Genomic DNA, 22,263 nt, shown 5'->3' on the forward strand with positions numbered 1-22,263 from the left:
AACTTCTCCACTTCTCCTTCGTGTCTGAGGCCGGCAGCGGGCTCACGTCGGCGTTTTCAAGTGATCCTCGCTGGCAGAAATATCGTCCCGCGCTCTATTCTAGGAAAACAAGGAGCATTTGTTGCTTGTATAACCAATTAGATCGACCAAGATTTCAGCCAATCTCTCTCGCGGGCCAATTGCGGAGGGATCTCTTGAGGAGATTGAAACCTGATGAAAGTTCCCAACTCCTGCCAGCATTCATCTTCTGGAGGCTGATGTTGAGTTTGTTTTCTGACGTGAGTGCATTACATGCCATCGCGCTAATTCTATCAAGTCATGCTGGGATCCGGGCGGCTCTCCCCGTGCGACGTGCCGTGGGGTCTAACGTAGCGACAATCCCAGATCCCTCCCTAGGAGGTCCTGGCGTTTGAAGCTCACGTGCGTCGACGGCGGCTCGTAATGAGAAAGCCTCCTTATTCCAGCGACGCTGACCTTTACATTGAGCGCGAGGAATCCGTGAATAATTGCATTAGATGACAAGAAAGCCGCATTATTGATAATCCAGCGCGTCTATTCCATAAAGGATTTTGGTATTTCTCTCAACATTACGGCAATATCACAAGATAGGCTCGGTGAAGTAACAAATATATCCCCGGCTTTGATTGATGGGCAAGGCTTGAGATATAAGACATTAAAGAATATTTATATATCCGTCCTTATGATCCCAAAATGTTGTCAGGCAAATCCAACTGACGTATATATGACCTTTTACACCGCTTCACTTACAACAATTTATGTGGATATTAGAAAAAAAATCATTTCGTTTCACGTGAGCTATATTCAAACTCTATATAACATCTGCTTAATAATTGATGAACGATGGATAAAATGATAATCTCTGAGTTCTTAATTTTACATCGAGGTAAACAGTGATTATGTTGGCGCCAAGACCAACCACGTTAGACGTTTCCGAGGAAGTATAGAGGGGTGAAGTCGTTTTGGATAAGCTCCTCAAATCCACGAGATAATGAAATTGAAAAGAAAGGTCACAAGAGAAGAGACATGTGAGTATTGCCTGCCGATTGCAGCGTAATTTGATCAGGCTAGGTAATGAAATAATAATACAATGACGGTGAGGAGAGTCATATGATATATTTCTGGTGATCCGTTCACTCGCCCAGCGGTAATGATATGATTATCTTGTCGATGTTTCAAGCGTTAGGAATTATTTATTGATCAGCGCTAGAAATGATATCGTAATTCATCTGATAATGAAACCTGAAATCACAAAAGCATGGGGTTTGATATTTTGGGGTCGACCAGACGTGCATAATCGTTATTATAAAAAAAAAATATAAAAAAAATATGTTACAAGGTGTCTCAAAGGAACTAGGTAGAATATGTGGCTAAATCAAATTATGTTACGAAGAAGATCATACATCTGATGTGTCTAGCCGACAAAAATGCGAAATGTTCAACGGTACAGAGCCTTCGAACATGAAAAAAATGCCAGCAATTTCAAATTCAACGATCTCAAAAAGTGTTGAGTATGTAATACTATACTACTGCTTCAATCGCTATGGATATTGTCATCGTGCAGTTATGACTGATGTCCATATTTCTATACAAGTCCATAGTAAAGTACAGGTATTCGATAACAGTGCACAAGCAATGTACAGACAGTGGGCAAAGACCTCAGCGAGAGAGCTTCAAAAGATCCATAGGCTACCGTAGCCCTATCGTCTACTACCAGACGCACACACGGCCTCAACTCTCACTTCCTGTAAGACACTCTCCAAGTAACAGCAATCAGAAACGACCAAAATGAACGGACAAGACCTATATTGTTGATTATGGCCATATACCAAGTTCTCACTTCTATAATAAATGTATTTTTTGTACAGTGTACGTGTAAAATATGTATATTGTACTTTAAATGATGTCATTTTTTTCTGACCCTTCCCTCTTCCCTCATGGCTTTGAAAAGCGGCCTACAGGCTGATTTTGAGATTCACATGAATAGTTTAAAAAACAAAACTTCTTTCGTAGGGTTAAAATATGTCAGGATTTCTGATAAGAATACATAAGGCTTGTCTATTATCCTAGCACCACATCCAGTATCCAGTCCTTTATCATGTCTAGATTTACTTTGTTTATCTGCAACACAGCATACAGAACAAGTCAATAAAACCTCTCCCAGGGAGCTCGTACAAGTTTTATTAATGGTGATCCATAGACAAGGACGAACATGTCCGGGGGATACATTCTGGCGACTGGGTAGAAAAATAACTTCCATTTACACTTTAAAGGTGAAGAATGTTAGGTTATATTCTGTCGAAATGCAGTCTGTCTACTGGCGATTTTTGTTAATTTTGAGGCGAGTATAGCCACATAACTACTCCATGCGATGATAGTGTATGTTTGTTGTTATCATGTGTAGATTTTATAACAGTCAAATGCAGAATTAGTTTTTATGTGTTGTACATATTGTCATTGTCGTGAAGCTGTATGTTTTGTTTGTATCTACGTTGTATTTTTATGTACTACTATGTAAGGTCAGCACAATTCAGCGACCATAATTTGTTATGTACTGCTGCTATGCTGACCACTGTCTTAAATAAAGAATAAAGTAGATTACAATAAGAAAATAACATAATCTCCCAGTAAACAGTAGACGTCGAACAAAAAAACTACCGCATGCAAAATGAGCACGCTACAACCCGGGTATTAGAAGGATTTGTTTTACTTTACCTCTGAGGAGGAGTTATAAGTTCAAAAGTAAGGATGTGCATGAGATTTTCTCCATTCGAGAGCACTAAGAAGCTCCCCTGCAAGGATGGTAGGATTAGATAAAAGAAAACTGCTACCTGGTAAGCCGTAATAGGACAAACTAGGACCGGGCCTTGGCCTGAGCACTTAGGCATGCTGGTAGAAATGAACGTTATGGTACCCGAGATCGTCGTTGTCAATGGCAGTAGACGATGTCATCTTAGGATACCATGTACCATGTACCGGTGATACCATGGCAAAATTCCAGAGCTGAATTTCTTCCTTCATGTCTTCCCTCCTTCCTGCCTACCTATATTGACATGTACTAGACATTTTATAAAATTCCTCTACAGTCATCTAGTATTCTTACGGAAATCGAAAATTGTACAAGAAAAATTGATGAAAACACTATAGACAGGTCACTTACAAGTTTCACGAGTACTTTGGAGCTGTGGAAAGTCTTCTGAAATCACCACCATCATTTCAGCACCAAGGACAGACTGCTTCGTATGTTGTTATCATCTGTCAATTTTATACTGCTGAATGATGAAGTCTCCGAATCTCAACCAACCTAAAGTCATTTAGGCAAATCCCTTTTTGCAGACTCTGTGGAAATGGGGTATCTACAGCATGTAAAACCGAAACCTTTTCTCATTCCTATTTCAGTCAAATTGCTGTAATCTGGAACATGTTACCATTATCCATATACGTCAACACATGTATTCAAATCTCAGCTTACCATCTGTTAAAAAAATTGTTAATTTCTTACTACAAATCTCGCTTAAGTTAAACGATATTTTTTTAACCGACAACTTATGTACCTGGACCACTACCTGTCCATGCCATAACTGTTTAGCGATTTGATTACTCATTTGTTTGTTAGGTGCTTATAGGTTTGCTATCATAATTTTAAATTGTTGTTTGTTTTTGTTTGTATGTTTCTAGAAGAGTCGGCCTAGAAGAGGAACTCTATGTTTCTGTTGCCGGCTCCTCTCAGAATTTTAATTTCTGTAAAGCTGAATAAGGCCATGTTGATTTGATTATATGGATGACATCCGCGCGCGCATGAATTTTCGGCCGTTTCCAAAAAAAAAAAGTTTTCAACCATACTGTAAATCGTACAAAACAGTTGCAAAATGAGCAAAAATATACCATAAGTTACAAAAAAATTAATAAAAACTATACCAATGTCGTAGAATGCCAAAATCAAACGAAAAAAGACGAAATTGTAAAGAAATGAACTTGAAGACTAGATTATTCGCCAAACCATATTCTGTGCCATTTGCTCGATCCTCATGACCACGTAGATTTCATAATGAAAAGAACTTTTTTTTTTGCAAAAATTTTTTTATTCGCACGCGCGCATCAGTTTTGGGGCTCCCGTAGGATGTCATCCATATAATCAAATCAACATGGCCTAAATAAAATAAAAATTAATAACATAAAAGTCGGGAAATTCAGCGACAGCTGCCTTCAGAATCCGGTCCACATCTCATTGAGCTAATCTGCCCGTTGGCCTTTAAGCTCTTCTCTTGTCAGTTCCACGCTACTGCGTCGTGTTATTAGCTGTTACTATGTTCTGCTGACCAGCTAGTGTCCCGTCAAGTACGAAATAAGATTACATTCACTTCTCTTCACTCTCTGCTTATTGGAAAAAACACACGTTACCGCGAGTAGACAGTTGTCTGGTCGTCCCATGTTGTCTGGCGTTAAAGTTGGCTTCAGCAGGCTGAAGAATTTGTCTTGTTCGTTTCTATTCTTCTGTTTGTAGCTAAAACACTGCAGTCTGTTGGAAAAACAACGAACAGTTTGTTTGGTCACCTAATGTTATCGGACGTAAAAGTTAGCTAAAACAGACTGAAGAATTTGTCAGCCTGCGTTTCTATTCTTCTATTTTAATTTACTGGATGAGATCCGATATTTCAGAATACGTAAAGATTTCGTTTTTGAACGAAAAGCGGAACCTTTTCGCACGCTTTGAGCATTGCTTTAATATTGGATGTTATGTATTGGTTTGTAGCTAGAGAGTACATGCACATATATACTGTATTCTGATTGGAATATTGCTTTTGTTTCCAACAGTCTGTACGAAGTGCAAATTAGAAGGCACAGACTGTGACACCCCGGAGATCCGCCTGCCGCTTGATGGGCTAGGCGCTGGACACCATCCGCGCACGGTTACAAGGACACACACGGTCTCATATGGACGTCATCTCCCTCCTGGCGAGTAGAAACCATCCCTCAGCGGATAGAAGCGTCCCCGCCAAAGTCGATAATCGTTTCGCACAGCGGAGGGGCGCACGGGTCAGCGCGACACCGCCGAACACATGTCGCCAATTCCCGGCGAATTTCTCGCCCGTGGCGGCTCTATGTCCCCAGTGAACCGGTAAAGCTGGAAAACGCGTCAACATGACGTGATATGTCACAAATAATTCCACTGTAATAATTCGACTGTTTGTGCTTCTCTTTTACATGTATTCTTGGTTAGTGTTTTGCATTGTTTAGTAATATTAGTTTTATTCGTATAAGTGGCGGCGCTAACATAAGTTTGTCCTGTACCCTCATTTTGTTTACTGTATGCTGAATAAAAAAAATAATAATTCCACACTTGCTTGTCGTCAATGATTTTGAGATAAATTAAAACGCAATAAAATGCATTTTGTCATAAATCATACTTTAAAAACTATGTTCAGAATAATACGATTAGTGCCATGACAATGAGGGTATTTGAATAGACTCTGTACAATTTTTGGCGTAGTTTCAAAATATAACAGAAATATACAAACTTGTATGAATCTCACTCTGATGTTACATCTGTGATATTATTGAACATTTTACATGTATGTACACTACTACTTCACATGATTTGATTTTAATCTTTACTTGTTATCTTTATTCCGTAGAAGGTTCTAGAGATCATTCCAGTAATTTTTGTGGCTGATGCCTTTCAGTCTTGATAATAAGTTATACAGAAACTAGAGAGGTAACATTTGCAAAGCAAATGCATAATGTTTACCTTCGGACATGGTCTGCCCTATTAATTCTTACTCAAACACATTCACATACATGTACTACGAGTATATAGTGACAGGAGTAGGGCAGACCATGAAATTGCAACATTATGTAACCCAACACCAATCACCATGGTGACAGACGTCAACAAATAATGTCATTGGTCAGGTCAGAGGTTAGTGTTTGGAACAGAAGAGGAGGAAGAAACTGAGTAAAAACAATGTTTTCCTTCGGTAAACATAAAAAAAACATGTACGTAAACCACACATGTACATCTGGAGAAAACCGATTCAGTAGCCGCTGTCCCTGTAACTGTCCATCCTCGCAGGTGAAAATCAATGCAATCAATGAGAGACAAGGTGATTGGTCAACCCTCACAGACGGATCCATCATGCGATGATGACAATAAAGCCTCACCAATACCTCACAGTCAAATACAGCTCCTGCCTTACACTTGTGTAAAAACACGTAGGGAATGTATTTCTTGGAATTAAAGAGAATACGGTAATAGCTTTGGAAATGGGAATACATTTTGTAAAGAGTTGTCTCAATTGCATGCAGTAGTTACGGTAAGCCAACGGACGTGAATTGTATAGTGTTTTTCTACTTGGCGTATTTTAGATTTGTGTAGAAGTATGACCTCACATACCAATAGGGGATCCTAGAGGATATACGATTCAAGATTCAAGATGGATTTATTGGTTCTTCGCAGTTAAAAACAACTGAATTGTAAACCGATTTACAAAACGTTGGTATATTAAAACTACAGGTTTGCAATCAATATAGGCGTACGATTAACAAACCAATAAAAATACATGTTTCATACATTATAAATTTCCCGGACAACATTTGATACAGAACACTTTACTACATTTAAAAAGACAACAGTCAGGGGTTCAGTCCATAGTTATAGGAGCTGGACCATAAACGGTATAGGCGAGTTCTTATATCTATTCGTTCTTGTTCTCGGACAGTCTAGCATGTCGCTGTTTCTAGTATCACGGCCAGTTATTTGTGATCTCTGTGGAGGTAGCCATATACGTTTACAAGTTCGCGTCAGGTAGCAAGCAAAACAAAACAAAACAAAACAAAACAAAACAAAGCAAAACAGAAAAGAACACCATTCTTGATTCTGTAGGTCCCCAGTTGAAAAGTACAGATTTAAAATATGACAACTCCCAAAAGGGAACGGCAATGACCTGATCAAGGTCATATCTAAGTGCTTCAACAATGTTGTAAGATGTTTCCCTTCTGTTTTGCTTCGCCAGCTTAGATAAAGCCCAATGGAATCCCAAAATTATAAAACAAAACACATCTCTTTTTTGATGTTTAGATTTTAATCAAACCATTATTCAATCAGAAGGTATGGTAAAATGTAAAAGTTCTAATACATATTTTTACGATTTACCAGTGAGTACTCTTTCATACATTTGAAATAAAGGCACCCCATCTTCTACCAAACCATCCATAGCCAGAGAGGAAATGTCAAAGTTTCTGATGTATACTCAAGATCACTGAAGCTATGGATTTAGTTTTGAAACCCTATCTTCTCCAGTACAGTGAGAGTTAAAAGTCGAGACCAGCGTGGCAATGGTCTGCCTCCTCTCTAAATCACCCTGGAAGGAAGATATTCCCATACAACTGTAATACCACAAAGGTCAGTTAGCACGTTTTCATCAAGCGAAGACGTCAGCAGAAGATGTCAGACGGCGATCTTGTCCTTCAAGATCACTCAGGTGAAGATGAATTAGTACTACATTCTTCTCAATGTGACACCCAGCATTACGACATACATGCTCTCGCTTAAAGATCTCAAGAAAATGAAAGATGGTAGACCAAAAAAAGAGTTTTAAAAAATGGCATCGTGATGTTATGACAAGGACATGAGTAGCAGATATTGGTCTGGGAACAGATCTTGGTCCGGCTATGTACAGTACGCCAGTAGATCGTTCTAACATTGCCAGGGGTAGCCGAAAAAGTGTAGCCAAGCCTTCTCACCTGTTTGCCTCCACCACGCCGCTGGCTGATGCCGCCTCTGGTCGGCCACACTGCGGACCCCCGCCGCCCGAGGCAGTTATAAAGAACAGGCTGCCCCAAGTTCTAGACAGTTAGTTACAGCGGTGATTGCTTTCCATAATTGTCTCCTGGGGCATGAACCGGCCCGCCCATCGATCAAGTACCCGTGCCCACAATAGCACGGGTCCGGCCTCTCACCTGTTGCGCTCCGGGAAAATTCTAGGTAATTTGCCCGAAGGTTTTTATCCGTCGAACTGTTGAGTTGAGAAAGTTTGTATCTGTTATTGGCTAAGCTAGTGTAAGCACTGGTCTGTTTCTGCAAACAAAGATACGCCGCAAATTTTCATTATCTTAAGTTATCTACTTTTCTCTCAATAGGCAAGAGAGAGTGAGGAACAAGTTTTCCTTAATTGTTTTGTGGAGTGCTGTTTCTCCATGTATGTGATTACAGATAGCGGAGTAGGAGAGGTTCCGTGTGGCTGCGCACACCACTTTGTTTTCTGCCATCCATTACGCAGTGGCTTCCACGTATGATGGATAGTTCTAAGCGATTTTTGTCGCTGCTGATAGAACATGACCGCTCCTCTGGGAGTATGACTTCTGACAGAAGACCAGAGGTCCGGCTGATATCATCGGGGGTGAAGGTAGCCGTATTTTTCACGGTAATTATAAAGATTGCGACAAATATTGAATTCGTGACCGAGGTGGTCGGGGAAAGATGAAGAAGGAATTATACATAACCCCTGACACCTGAGAACCAAGACCTCGTTTGTCACGGGCCTCTGTGGAATAGGCAGGGTACGGGGTTCCAAATGGGCATCTACAGATCATTGACTGACCAGTCCTAGTCGATACGCCAGGACGCCATATCAGTACGCTATCGCGCACGGTACGAAGCCCAGGGGGGGCCGCGGGCTGCGAAATAGAAATCCTCTGGACCGACTCGGAGCAATCATGACTGGGAGCAAATCGCTCCATCTCTCATCCCAACTTCTGCGGGCTTGCGTTTGCTCGATCCATTGGTTTCCAACGTCGGCGGGTGGCGGGATCGCGTCCCATGGAACACCCGCGCCCCGGAATGGCGTGTTTTCACATTAAACAACAAATCATTCCGATCCATATCATTTGTTTCATGTCGAAGTCATCTGCGGTCACACTGGCGACGGCTGTGTAGGTGGCAATTTATACACCTCCTGGTATCTCAGAGGATGAGGATGAAATATCTGCTGCACGCTTTATTGTTTCACGTTTGTAGTCCAACACTGAGGAGGGATTTTGACGGAGACTCTTTGTAGTACTGTGACTTTCAACTCTATGTTTTCTTAATGTATCCGACTTTTAAAGGCATCCCATGCAATTTTAGGGCGCGGCAAAACACAAACATATCTTGGATGAGGAAGTCTGTTTGATATTGAAATTTACTGACATTTCATGGCACATTTTCGTCATCATTTCGTACTTGAAGCGTTTGAAATACGCCAAAAAGCAGTTACTCAAGCAACTGGATATGATTTTGGAAACGGTCAGACGTTTCAGCTAGTATCCACTAGCTTTCGTCAGTGACTGAGAGACCAGAGGGGAAATGCAGGTTTATAAACACTAACTATTGATTGATATGCAAATAAAGTGAAGACAATATTTGGGAAGTCGAAAAGGGGAACAAAAGTCAAAACCTGCATTTCTCCTCTGGTCTCTCAGTCACTGACGAAAGCTAGTGGATACTAGCTGAAACGTCTGACCGTTTCCAAAATCATATCCAGTTGCTTGAGTAACTGCTTTTTGGCGTATTGTATTATCTGGATGTCTAACCATCATCGACGCGTTTGAAATAGCTAAAAAAACAAGCTGCATGAGGAGTCTCTTTATACAAGACAAACAACCATTTTCCATCAGCAACATCACATATTTGTTCACAGATATCAGTATGGTATGGGATAGGCTTGATTTAACTTACTACATGTTAAAAGAATGACCAGAAAATAGACTTTGAAATTCAGTTTTTAGAACCAGAAATTGCATTGGATGCCTTTAACCACATGGGATGCTTCAATTGAAATAAATTCCAGCCAAAAAAGTACTCTGTTATCATCTCTCTCCAACATAGTAGAGCTACAGCATCTCAATGACAGTTATCTATGTTCCTTACTACTTCGAGGGTCCACATCACTCTCACACCTACAATACTTTAATGTTTTTGATATATTCCAAAACTTCATGTACCGTACGGGCAGATTCTCGTAATTGATAAACCACCAACTTGTCTTGTTTGTATTTATCTTGGTTTTATCCACTTTGTAATTATGCATGTATCTTGTCTATGTGTTTTATACTCGTTGTATGTTTTTGAGAAGAAGGTGTCATATAAGCAAATCTTCCTTTTTGCCTCATACTCAATAAATATATGTGAATAAAAAATTGAAATAAATTGCACACGACATCTTCTGTATGGTATGATATCAAGTTTGCTATCCTAAATAACGCGCTAAATCTAGTTTGGTACTTTTAAAAGATGATCAGTAAAATAACTTGTCTCAGTCACTTGTTATTGGAAGACAAAAGATATCAAATCTTGAAACATTTGCCATACAGGGTGGAGTTTGTGAGAAATATGACCGCTTGTCCATAAACAAATATATATAGAACTTTATTGTACGACAATTGCACAAGGTACAATGTATGGCAAACTATATAAAGAGAGTAACAAACAATAAAATAAATGTTGGATAAGACCTAATGTCGAATAAAACCTAACATATCTTAATTATTCAAACAGTAAGGGCTAGAACAAGTCTTTGATAAAGTGTTACAATCGAGTGGGCTAATCATAAGTTTCGGTATTTTTTCTAATAACAAAGCAGTCCTTTATATATCTACCTATTTTTGCGTTGTGGGAACCATTACACGTAAAGATATATCCAAATCTGAATACAACATCGAGACTCTTGAAATCTGTTGTACTTTATTCGAGAAACGTAAATAGCTTGTTACGTATAACATCATATTTGGTACATTCCATAACAAAGTGAAATTCAAATATATAAGTGCCTGTATCTTGTAATGATTGTAGTAGTTGAGGTATAATTTCTGCCTTATTGTGAAGCAATATGACACTTTAACGTGTAGCCTACGAGCTTTTAACAAGTCAATTCGTCTCGTTTACAAACAAGAATACGGAGATCTCAAACCTCCATGAAATATATGAGTTTTTGTAAATGTTATTACACAGTATACACCAGTACAGTACAGAACAAAATAACACAAGTTTTTGTCCTGAAATAGGTCAGGCTGTCAACTCAGTACATGTAGACTATTCCAGAGGGAGAACATCATCAATCAAACCGGGCAGGCGCGCTGCCTGATCATACGTGTTTTGCGTTAGAGGAAGTCTTTGACAGCTGGTGTTTTGTTGCATAACCGCGGCACATCTGTTTTCCCTCAAAATACAAAAGTTCTGCTGTAGTACCAAGGTCATCCACCAGGAGGCCCATATTTGACCTTGACCTTTGGCTTCCAAAGACCTACCAGCATACCAAATATTCCCTGAGCGGGATGTCCAAGATAGGGTTTTGCTCAGTATTTATAGAATTTATAGAAAAAATATCATCACAATCCATAAAGGCGTTCTGAAGTTATGCTGACTACAACTGTGCGAAACACACACACACACACACACACACACACACACACACACACACACACACACACACACACACAGACACAGACACACACACACACACAGACGCGCCAAAAACAATACCTCCATTTTTCATGGATGTAAATATATAAGTGCCTGTATCTTGTAATGATTGTAGTAGTTGAGGTATAATTTTTGCCTTACAGTGAAGCAATATGACACTTTAACGTGTAGCCTACGAGCTTTTAACAGGTCAATTCGTCTCGTTTACAAACAATACCACATCGCCGAACGAATGGGTACCGCATGTCATTTGACGCACCACGGTCCCTTAATCGTTCCACAAATCACCATTCAGCGCCGCTTGTACGGGGTATTTAATTCTACTGGACCGTGGAAAAACGACAAACCATTTGGTCAACGGTCGTTACCGTGGCACCTGTTTTTTTCTTGTCGACACGAATCAAACATTTATATTTAAGTACTACCAATAATACACTAACACGCATCACAAATTCCCGCGTCTGCACATCTCATACATGTAAGGGGACCTTTTACACATGCTATTTCTGTTTTACGTGTTAGGGTAGTATTTCTAGAGAAGACTTTCAACTTATACATAGAGAGGTGGAGAGAAAGATAGGGCTTACTGGTTAGTTGAAAAACGATCAAGAGAGAGAGAAAGAGAGGGAGAGAGAGAGGGGGGAGAGAGAAGGGAGAGAGAGGAGAGAGAGAGAGAGAGAGAGAGGGAGAGAGAGAGGGGAAGAGAGTCAAAATAAAGAACAGGAGAAGAGGGAGAGGCGAGAAGAAGAAAAGAAGAAAAGAAAGAGGCATGAAGATAAGTCTGAGGCACAAATGGAACAAGAAATATAGAGTGAGAGATGGAAAAGAGAGAGCTAAAGAAAAAGTGAGACAGGATAAGAGGAAGGTGTCATTTTTTGGTGGTTTATTATCTTTGAAATCTGTACCCACAACTGATCCTATCTGTATCTGCATCTGTATCGGTATAGCCGGTATAACCGCCCTTTGGCGTAACACACCAGCTTCGCAGGCACGCGGCGCGGCGGCAGCTAGCTATATCACACCGAACGACTTGTTAGACTTAATCTTTGCACATTTGATTGCAGGAGTTGTTTAAAGCTTTCTAGTGATGATGCCCCAACTGTGCTTGGTGGCAACATAGCTCTGGGGAAATACGAGTTCTCCTAGCGGAGATTCGACACCCCTACATGATTATTTGATTCCTACAAATCATCACTTACACACGGTGCTCACATTATCCGGGCATACATGAACATCTGGCTATGTAGTTAAGAATAACTGGTCCCCTGATCGTAACAGCTGTATCGAAAAGCTTCCACCACAGACTCCTTTGTACCCGGAAGCATTCAGGAATTAACGTCCCTATCCAAGCGTTAGGTGTAGGAGAGAGCCCATTGGTAGATGTACCGGGGTATGAAATTGGGCAAATCATCCTCGGATTTCACCTTTGTCTTCAATCGACGGGTTTTAAACAAGGTATGAATAGACAGAGCTGTTCTGTAACAGCTTTGATATGGTGAGATATAGGCATGGGATGAGGGGGAATAAAAGGACATACGACTCTTGTCATCAATAGGGGCTGGCAACGGTACTTTTTTTTATTCCAACATGTAATCACCAGACGTGGTGACGGCACACTCAAGTTTTTCAACTTATATTAATGCCGCCACCAACACAGGGGACAAATACATGACAGGACAATACTCATTTACACCTGAGCTAAGTGAGAAAAGTCGTGTAAAGTGCCTTTCCCAAGGGCACAAGATCGGTGGCATGTCAGGACTCGAACACGGGACTCTAAGTTCCGAGTCGCGCACTCTGCCGCTATGCCACACGACCCCACAACGGTATGGAGGTGGGAAAAGTTCGTTTGACTTAGTACAATGCTTGTAACATATAGCGACTTTAGTTTTCTAAAGGATTCTCTCTATCTGTATACCCGGTATAAACGCCCTTTGGTATGGCACACAGTTTCGCAGGCGCGCGGCGCGGCGGCAGCTGGCTATACTACCCCTAGCCTTTGCACATCTAACTCTGAACTTCTACTGATAATGCCTCTACTGTACTTGGTGGCAGCGACTTCCACTCTATGGTAGTTCTGGAACTTCTGGGGACGATATTTTGGCAGTGATAACAACTCACCACAGCCTAGTTTCCAAGCAGATGCTGGAGTGGCAAATCATAATTTTCTGACTGGGTTCGGAGCTATCAGAAAAGCTAAAAAAAGTTCATCTGTGATCATAGGTTGCAGAAAATCCCTCAACAAAGACGGGGGGCGCCACAGACTTTCTGCAACCTATGATCCACTGCTCACGGAGTCACGTGTGTTATCTGCGTGACGTCACGGAAGCGGTGGGTTGTTCATTCCTTGACAAAGACTGGAGTTGTACAGTCGAAAATTTGGGTGAGTCCAATTGCTTGTGTTGGAAATTACAGTTTAAACTTGCTGCATAATAAAAAAACGCTGTTGGTTTGTCTGATTTGTTGAAATCTTACATTTAGAATTCTCTGCATGTAATGGACATACGGGGATTAGTCTTGGTGATTACGTGGTGAAGCTGTAATGGTTAATTCATGTTTTAATTTTGTTGTCTAAAGTGGCGGATTATCATGATGTCATAAAGGATTTAGGAACTTACCATATCCATCAATTGACACCATGTTCACATTGTACAGCATGTAAAGCCTTGGTCACAACCCGCCGCACGTGCTTCTGCGTGCTGTCTACATGCAAAACGTAGGACATCCATGCGTGGTGACTGCTTAGTACCACCTCCGTACGGAATCCTACGGATTTGGGATCACGCAGACACGCCGTAGAACTTTAAGTGCATGCAAAACTTTTCATGCGTGCGGTCTGCGGATTCACCACCCGTACGTACGTGCGACGCGCGCGTGCCCTGTACAGCCTATGAGCGTACAACGCACGTTTTCAGAAAAACGTATCAGACGTAGCCTCCCAAAAAACGTACGGACAAAAAAGCACATACGGCGGGTTGTGACCAGGGATTTACGGAGATATCTACATATACACACAATTGGCATTTTCTTTGCTTTCCTTCCTTTAATGCCCTCGATCATTATATTGATCATTCTGGCATGATAATACAAAACAGAGGTTCGCCAGACGTCTTTCCGGGTGATTTGAAGTGAATCACCAACTCCAGACAGTAGTATCTGGACCATCGCACACCGGGACATGTCCTACATTTTTTCAGAAGGTGTGATGGGTCCTTCAACGTGAGTAGAGTGTGGCTCTCCCCTAAGCTGGACCTCAATTTAACGTCCTATCCGTGGGACGTCCCTGACCAGAGCTAGGTACTCATTTTCACCTGAGTGAAGTGAGGAAAGTGCCTCTCCCAAGGGTACAAGATCGATGGCATGGTAAGATTCGAACTAGGGACCTCTTGGTTCTGAGTCGAACACGCCACACGACCCCGAACGTATTCTTGACAATAATACTCTTGAAGATAACGTAGATACAAGAATAGTAAATCTGAAGCATCATTTCTGACTCAACAATTCTCAGTTCTCCCTATTCCACATTGTACATCACCCTGTCACCAAGACATGAAATGACTATCATACGGGAAGGCACGCTCAAGTAGTCTCTCATCTTTAAGTGCCATGACTTAAGATGTGCAAAGCTGCAATAAAGCGTCTTTAGTTATTGATGTGCCGGAATTACCTAGACGGAATCCACTTTGTTGTCGGCGTAAGCCTCGCATTGTGTGTGTCCACTGAACAAGTTAGTTCAATAGTCGCATGCCGCGTAGCCTGGTATCCAGTCTGATCGTGATTGGGGGTATTGGGGTACGGTGTTCAGGCAGGTTGTGTCTTCGGGGGCTCTAATAGCTTCCCCCGCCCAGTGCAACAGACCGTCCCGGTAGGAGTGTTACACTAATCAGAGACAGTATGCTTGGGGATTTGGTTTCCCCCCAACACGGAGGGCTAATTAATCTCTCGTGAAATACACACCGGGAAACCTATGTGAGGCGGGCGGGACAGAGCTCTTACGGCCCCGACCACGATCAGACTGGATACCAGGCTACATGCCGCGAGCTTCTCGGCATTTGTCGGGTGAATATAAGTGAAAGAGAATTCTAAACTCGGCCCCAGGGAGCTGGGCAGGGGTTGAAGGGGCAGCTCGCAATTTCCCGGTAATGCGACAAAGCGCCGTTTTGTCTTTTTCTGTCACGAAATCGATATGTCGTGGAGTAGGAGCTCCCGGCGTGTAATCCGGGCCGTGGTTGTTATGCCGATTTTATTGCGCCCGGGAAGTGCAATTGAAGAAATGTTGGTGGTACGGCCGTACGTGACATATAGCTCTTCGGTAACGTCTTCATTTTTCTTTTTTCTTTTCGTTCCAGTGGTAATTTTCTCCACCAAAGATAGCGCCATAGATGTGAGCTCGGCCGGCGCAGCGAGCTTCCAAGAGAGGGTGAGCTAGTTTGGACTCGCGTACTCTGTGAACAACTTCAAAGAGATTTAAAGTTCGCCGCACTCGGCGGGCACTGTAATAAAAAAAGTTGATTGCCGCATCTCAAAGAAGAGTGCCTATATAGCTATATGAAATTACTATCATGAAAGTTCATCTGTGTTGGTATAGTTACATGTTTAAAGTTAAAACTTTTGCTCCAACACAAAAAATTCTCTCACATAGAGCTTTTGACCAGTCACTCTGGTCTTCCTCAGTAGACTGACCCAGTGAAGCTTGTCACGTGGCGTCTTTGAAGTGTGACGTCAACACTGGGTCAAAGGTATCTTGTAGACGATGTCGACCCCCGTCGCAGTTCAATGTAGGGTGATGGGCCCTGATGTATATGGCTTCCTTCACCCCTCTCAAGAAATAGTCTTGTTCAGTGTCTAAAATCCTTAGTGTCAAGTGAAACAAAATGTCTGATATTGTATGAAAAGTGATGTATACAACGTGCATTTTTCTCCGCAGAGCTTTCTACAAAGCAAGTTTCCCGACGACAAAAGACTAGCACATTACGTCATATTTCTCTCAAACGTCACGTGCTCACCAAAATTGAGAACGTTTCTGATTGGTCAGAACTAGCGATGATTTCATAATGGTCATCACCGATTGGCTGAAGTGAAAAATTGAAATATGACTGTGTTCGTATTGAATTAGTTCTAACAGATCCTACATGGCTCCCTGGTTGATTTTATTAATGTGTTGTTTATTGCAAATTCATGCCCGAGGGCTAATTGCATACAGACATTGACAAGAAAAATGTGGTGATATAAGACTATTTCCTAACATGAAGTTCTACGTGTACGATATACTTATCGAACCTACTATCTCTACTTAAATCTAATAACGTTGGTATACATACAGGGTAAAAAGTAAATATGCAATATGTGAACGGGTAATAGGAACAAGGTAACTGATATTCTAGTCTATTAAACTATTCTTGCCATGCTATTAGTGGGTTTGACTTCTTCTCAGGAGGCAGTGGGAGATGAATTGTCCGACTCTTTGAAAAATAAATGGGTTGGGAGACTTTAGCAATAATATAGTCTTTTGTTGTTGGTTGTCATGGTAACTTGTACTTGTACTTGTACAATGCAGGCCAGAGAAAGAAGGATAAGGATAACACATAGTTTAAAAATAAAGTTTCTAGTGGGTCGTCAAATTAATTTTAAGCGGATTTCAGACGTATTTTAGTCGTTTTCAAGTCGTTTCAAATCAGTGCATCCATATGGTAACCATTGTCTTAAATGGCGATGCCATGTGTTGACTAAAATCCATGGGGAACGCTAGGAAGTACTCTTTAAATTATGGATGTCATCTTTTCAAATTCATTTTATAATTCGGATAATATTTCATGATTTTACCTATGTCGTTTGGTGTGATATTCCTAGTGTACATAAAAAAACAATGGACAAGGGATTATTCGTTGTTTGTCATATGGAATGAGACGTGCTATTGTTTTACGTTGTGCTATTTTAGTTATACTATTGAGGTTCGTGATATGATAAACACCGGTACCCAGGAAGAACATTTCACCATCGCGCCATCTAGCGGATTTTTACGTTAAGACAACCTTGAATATAGGTGACAAAACATAACCACGCCTGTCAGGTTCAGCCCAAAGTACCAGAAAAGGGGAAATGTTATCTCGTTCTATTGCACTGTAGGTTATTGGCTTAACACCTCATTTATGATTTACAATTATAACTTGCGAAAATTGTACGTTAATTAATATTGTTATCAATATACTTCAGCAAATTCCTGACTACATAATAGAGTCACTGTTTTGCTTGTGAGAGCTGGCAGCTGCTAGGCGAGACTTCATCATGCCTAATACTTTTCAAATTATCGCGGTGAACCAACACGGAATAAACGTTATCTACATTTTTATCCTACATGTTATACGCTAAATAAGCAAATATATCAGTTGCGTAGTACTCATAACATGTGTAGGAGATTGGATTTTATACGTACGTGCGTTTGGAAATTAAAGAAAGTAAACGTTTACCGTTCTGACGTGAAAATTAAATGATAATTTTCAATTAAACTATTTCAATAAAATGAGATGATTATTAATTCTAGTATAATAAAAGTACATACGGCATTTTCGTTCATGACATTATACGATATCGTTTTATGATATGTGACATTTACTTATCGTTCAAGCAGTCATGTTTGGTGATAATATGTAAATTAGGTTACGTCATATCTAGCTAGTGTTCGGACCACTAAACACACAGAACTAGACTACACGAGCTCAGAGACGGGTCAACTTCTGAGGCTGTGTCCTTCTGTCGGTAAGGAAAAGTTAAGTTTGGAACTTTCTGTGTTCTTAGTCTGAACTTTTTCCCCTGCAATGCTTTACCATAAAAGATTATTCTATTCTATTGATTGATACCTTAACAAATGTGAATTTATAAAGTTGAGCCTGGAAAATGCTTGGAAATATATCATATACTGACTTGTGTCTATATTTTTCGTTCCTAGGGAAAATGATGTTGTGCCTAACAGTTTTGCTCGGTGTCCTGGTGGTATCTGAGGCACGGCCAGGTAAGCCCTACATTACAAGACAGTTGTGCTTTCTGTTATTTTAATAACGACATTGTATAGCGTCAATGACGTTGACGATAGATAAATGAGAGTTTTTTCAGGTCCAGTGACTCAAACCTCTTCTGACACCATTACATCAGGCTGCTTTCCAAATAGCCAGTTATGATAATGATAATAAATATAGTTATTACTCTATCAGTATTTATATGAATTTGTAGTGAGTTTTGAGTTTTGAATGATTTGCTTTAATGCTGTGTGGAAATTGGCGTAAATAGATACATATATCCCAAATCATACAAAAACATTGTTAGCAATTGCACCAGTTTATCGTATTGCAACGTTACTCTCCATATTGCCGACTCTTTACAACAAGACTGACGCAATAGAAAAGGGACAATTTATTATTAATTTTGACGCATGTGTTTCTTATTACCTTACCTTATGTTTGTTATCGTATCGCTCAATGTTTACGTTAGCCAGTCATTGATAACAACGCTAATCAGAAGCGCTCTATGGGAAACACCATGTGGTGAGTGAGCGTGTTATCTGGTAATGAAGGCTGGTGTAGTAGTTTGGGGGCACAGGTCAAGGACTGCGGCCATGTTTCTTCAAGCTTCGGAATTACCGATGTCCTTGATGTAAAGAAATTGCCGTATGCGCTTGTTGGGCGCTTGAAATGAATTACGATAGGAGGCTGTGCTAATTGGATTGGGGGTTTCGGACAGTTTGAAAACATCTTTCTATAGGGTGTTTGCACGTGACGTCACAGACGCCATATTGGCTGGAAGAGAAATGAAAGTACCTGTGTCGGAGAGAATTTGTAAATATTGCTCCTCAAATGCAATGGAAGACGAAATTTATTTCATCTCTAACTGTCCATTTTATGACGACATCAGAAAACAATTATTTAGCACCGTGTCCAAAATGCTCCCTCACTTCCCCACCATTCCCTACCACAAAAAAAAGCAATTTTACTACTAAAATAAAAGAACCCACATATTATAGATGAAGTGGGTAAATTCGTCTTTCATTGCCTAAAAAGAAGAAGTCAAACCCAGTAAAAGTAGTACCATGTATGTTGTAGAATATAGTATAATGCTAGACGTAGATATAGTCTCACATACCACTGTATTTTCTTTCTTATGTTGTTTGTAACTGCAATTAGCCCTCGGGCAAGTACTTGCGATAAACTTTCTAAACTATATAAATATATATGTCACCATTACGTGACTGTAATTACATAAACAAAATCAAATTAACATGGCTACTGCAAGGTTTAACCATCCAACATGGCCGATGATGCTGACGTACTAGTCACGTGAGAAAAGCTATAAGTCGTATTCATTCACGTGATCTTTTTTATCCCTACCACCGAAGTAACTTATGTCCTCCAATGAAGAAATAAAACTTTCCACCAAATACTAGTAATTCGGTTTCCCTGCCATTTCTGACTGTTAGGATTACGTGGCTTTGTTTATGTGTGACGTCAGCAATGGGTCAGATCTGGTCGGAAGTCCGTGTCGCCCCCCGTCATATATCTTACCACCTCAGATGAACTTCCGAAATAATCGAATCGCAGTTTAAACTTTGCTGTATTATGTGCACAATATGTGTATTATATGATTATATTAATTACCTCCATGAAAAATGGAGGTATTGTTTTTGGTCGCGTCTGTGTGTGTGTGTGTGTGTGTGTGTGTGTGTTTCCGCACATTTGTAGTCAGCAAAACTTTATTACGCCATACCAAATACGAGTATCATCACAATCCATAAAGGCGTTATGAAGTTATGCTGACTACAAATGTGCGGAAACACGAACACACACACACACAGACAGACACACACACACAGACAGACAGACACGCCAAAAACAATAAAATAACAGTAAAAACTCATATATTTCATGGAGGTATGAGATCTCCGAATTCTTGTTATAAATGTAAATCTGAATCTGATGTGAATCTTGTTGTGCTGCACAGATGCCCTGAGTGAGTTCGCTAAGAGAAGTGACCGGCGGATGTCCGGACACGACATCAGGACGTACTGTGGCGTGAGTGTGGAGGAGTGCGCCAGGCGGTGTCACACGGACACGGACTACAACTGCCGATCATTCGAACATGACGGAAGGTCAGGACCGTTTAAAATGTTGTAGTAATGGTTTTCCTTGATGTGCAATGCTTTTACAGTAAATATAGAATAATAATAACGAGAAGTTTATTGCAAATTCGAGCCCGGGGGCTAATTGCAAATTACAAACATAAAAGAACAATGAAACAGAGCATAAAATTGCTAAAATCTACATGATAAAAGGTAGTTGTCTAAAGCTATAGCTATGTCTAAAACTATGTCTAAGGTGTTATAGAATGTTAAGCTACACACATAAAATGGTATTGTAATGCCTTGTCTTGTCAGCAGGGCAAGCCCATTGTAATAGCCACAGACCATTTGTGCTGCCCTGGCTGTACATTTTTGTGCTGAACAGCCAAACAAGTAGATAGTAATGGTTTATTTATTCAGAAATTACATTGTTACGACACCTAGGCTAAATTGGTTTACAGACATTACATCTCGCGAGAGATTTAGCTCAAAATTAGTAAAACACTTAAAGCAACAGTTATTGTGACTTAAAATTGCACTGTTAAAATATTTCACCTTTATCTAGCCATTAGACGTCCGTGTTCCGTGTTTGCTTCTTTGTTTTACCTTGATATAAAGAAGTGAATAACTACACACACAATCATGAAAGTTCATCTGTGTTGGTAGTTACATGTTTCAAGTTAAAACTTTTGGTCCAACACAAAAAAGTTCTCTCACCTAGAGCTTTCGACCAGTCACTCTGGTCTTCCTCAGTAGACTGACCCAGTGAAGCTTGTCATGTGGCTTCTTTGAAGTGTGACGTCAACACTGGGTGAAAGGTATCTGGTAGACGATGTCGGCTCCCGTCGCGGTTCAATGTAGGAAACCCACACATACGGATCAATACCTAAACTTTGACTTTGGGGTGAAGGAAGCCATATACATCAGGGCCTATCACCCTACATTGAACCAGATACCTTTGACCCAGTGTTGACGTCACACTTCAAAGAAGCCACATGACAAGCTTCACTGGGTCAGTCTACTGAGGAAGACCAGAGTGATTGGTCGAAAGCTCTAGGTGAGGAAATTTTTTAAAAAGGTTTAACTTTAAACAACTACACACACAGTTGCTGCCGTACAAGTGAGGCCAACACAGAAAACGACCCGAGTCATTACGAAGTCCACAGCGGCACCGACTACTACGAGCTGAAGCCGGGGGCGTGGCTTGACTACTACACCGAGTTCAAAAACCACCGCCTCCGGGACTCAGCCAATCAGATCCTCTGTAACATCAAGCCTGACGACTGCGGACGGAAGTGCATGCAGGCTACTGACTTTCAGTGCAGGTATATTTTCAAAATTAAGGGGTGTCATTTTATTATGGGATTCTTTTTTATGTTGTGCATTTTTTGCTGTTTTCTTATAAAAAAATGCGTGAATGAATTTTGTTAAGTCTTTCTTTATTCTATTCATGGATACTCAAATCGGCCTGCTTTCTTTTGATTGAGGTCATGAGGGAAGAGGTCAAGGTCAAACAAAAGATAACAAGATACAGATTTCATAATTCAAGTCCTACGAAGTCGATAAAGGTATAGTAGCCCAATGTACGTCTCTCTCTCCCTCCCTCTTTCTTTCTCTCCCTCTCTCTCCCTCTCTTTCTCTCCCTCTCTCTCCCTCCCTTTCTCTCCCTCTCTCCCTTCCC

General features: G+C 40.7%; 1 protein-coding gene across 1 annotated transcript in view; it reads left to right on the forward strand.

Moving 5' to 3' along the window:
• Positions 1-19,977: 19,977 nt before the first annotated feature.
• LOC109479711 overlaps positions 19,978-22,263 on the forward strand; it is a 21,749-nt gene continuing 19,463 nt past the window's right edge. The window contains exons 1-3 of the mRNA XM_019781701.1: positions 19,978-19,981; positions 20,465-20,612; positions 21,689-21,907. Coding sequence (XP_019637260.1) covers positions 19,978-19,981; positions 20,465-20,612; positions 21,689-21,907 — 371 coding nt within the window. The remainder of the gene's footprint in view (positions 19,982-20,464; positions 20,613-21,688; positions 21,908-22,263) is intronic.

This window comes from Branchiostoma belcheri, unplaced genomic scaffold, assembly GCF_001625305.1.
Source record: "Branchiostoma belcheri isolate BF01 breed outbred unplaced genomic scaffold, Haploidv18h27 scaffold5, whole genome shotgun sequence".
NCBI lineage: Eukaryota > Metazoa > Chordata > Leptocardii > Amphioxiformes > Branchiostomatidae > Branchiostoma > Branchiostoma belcheri.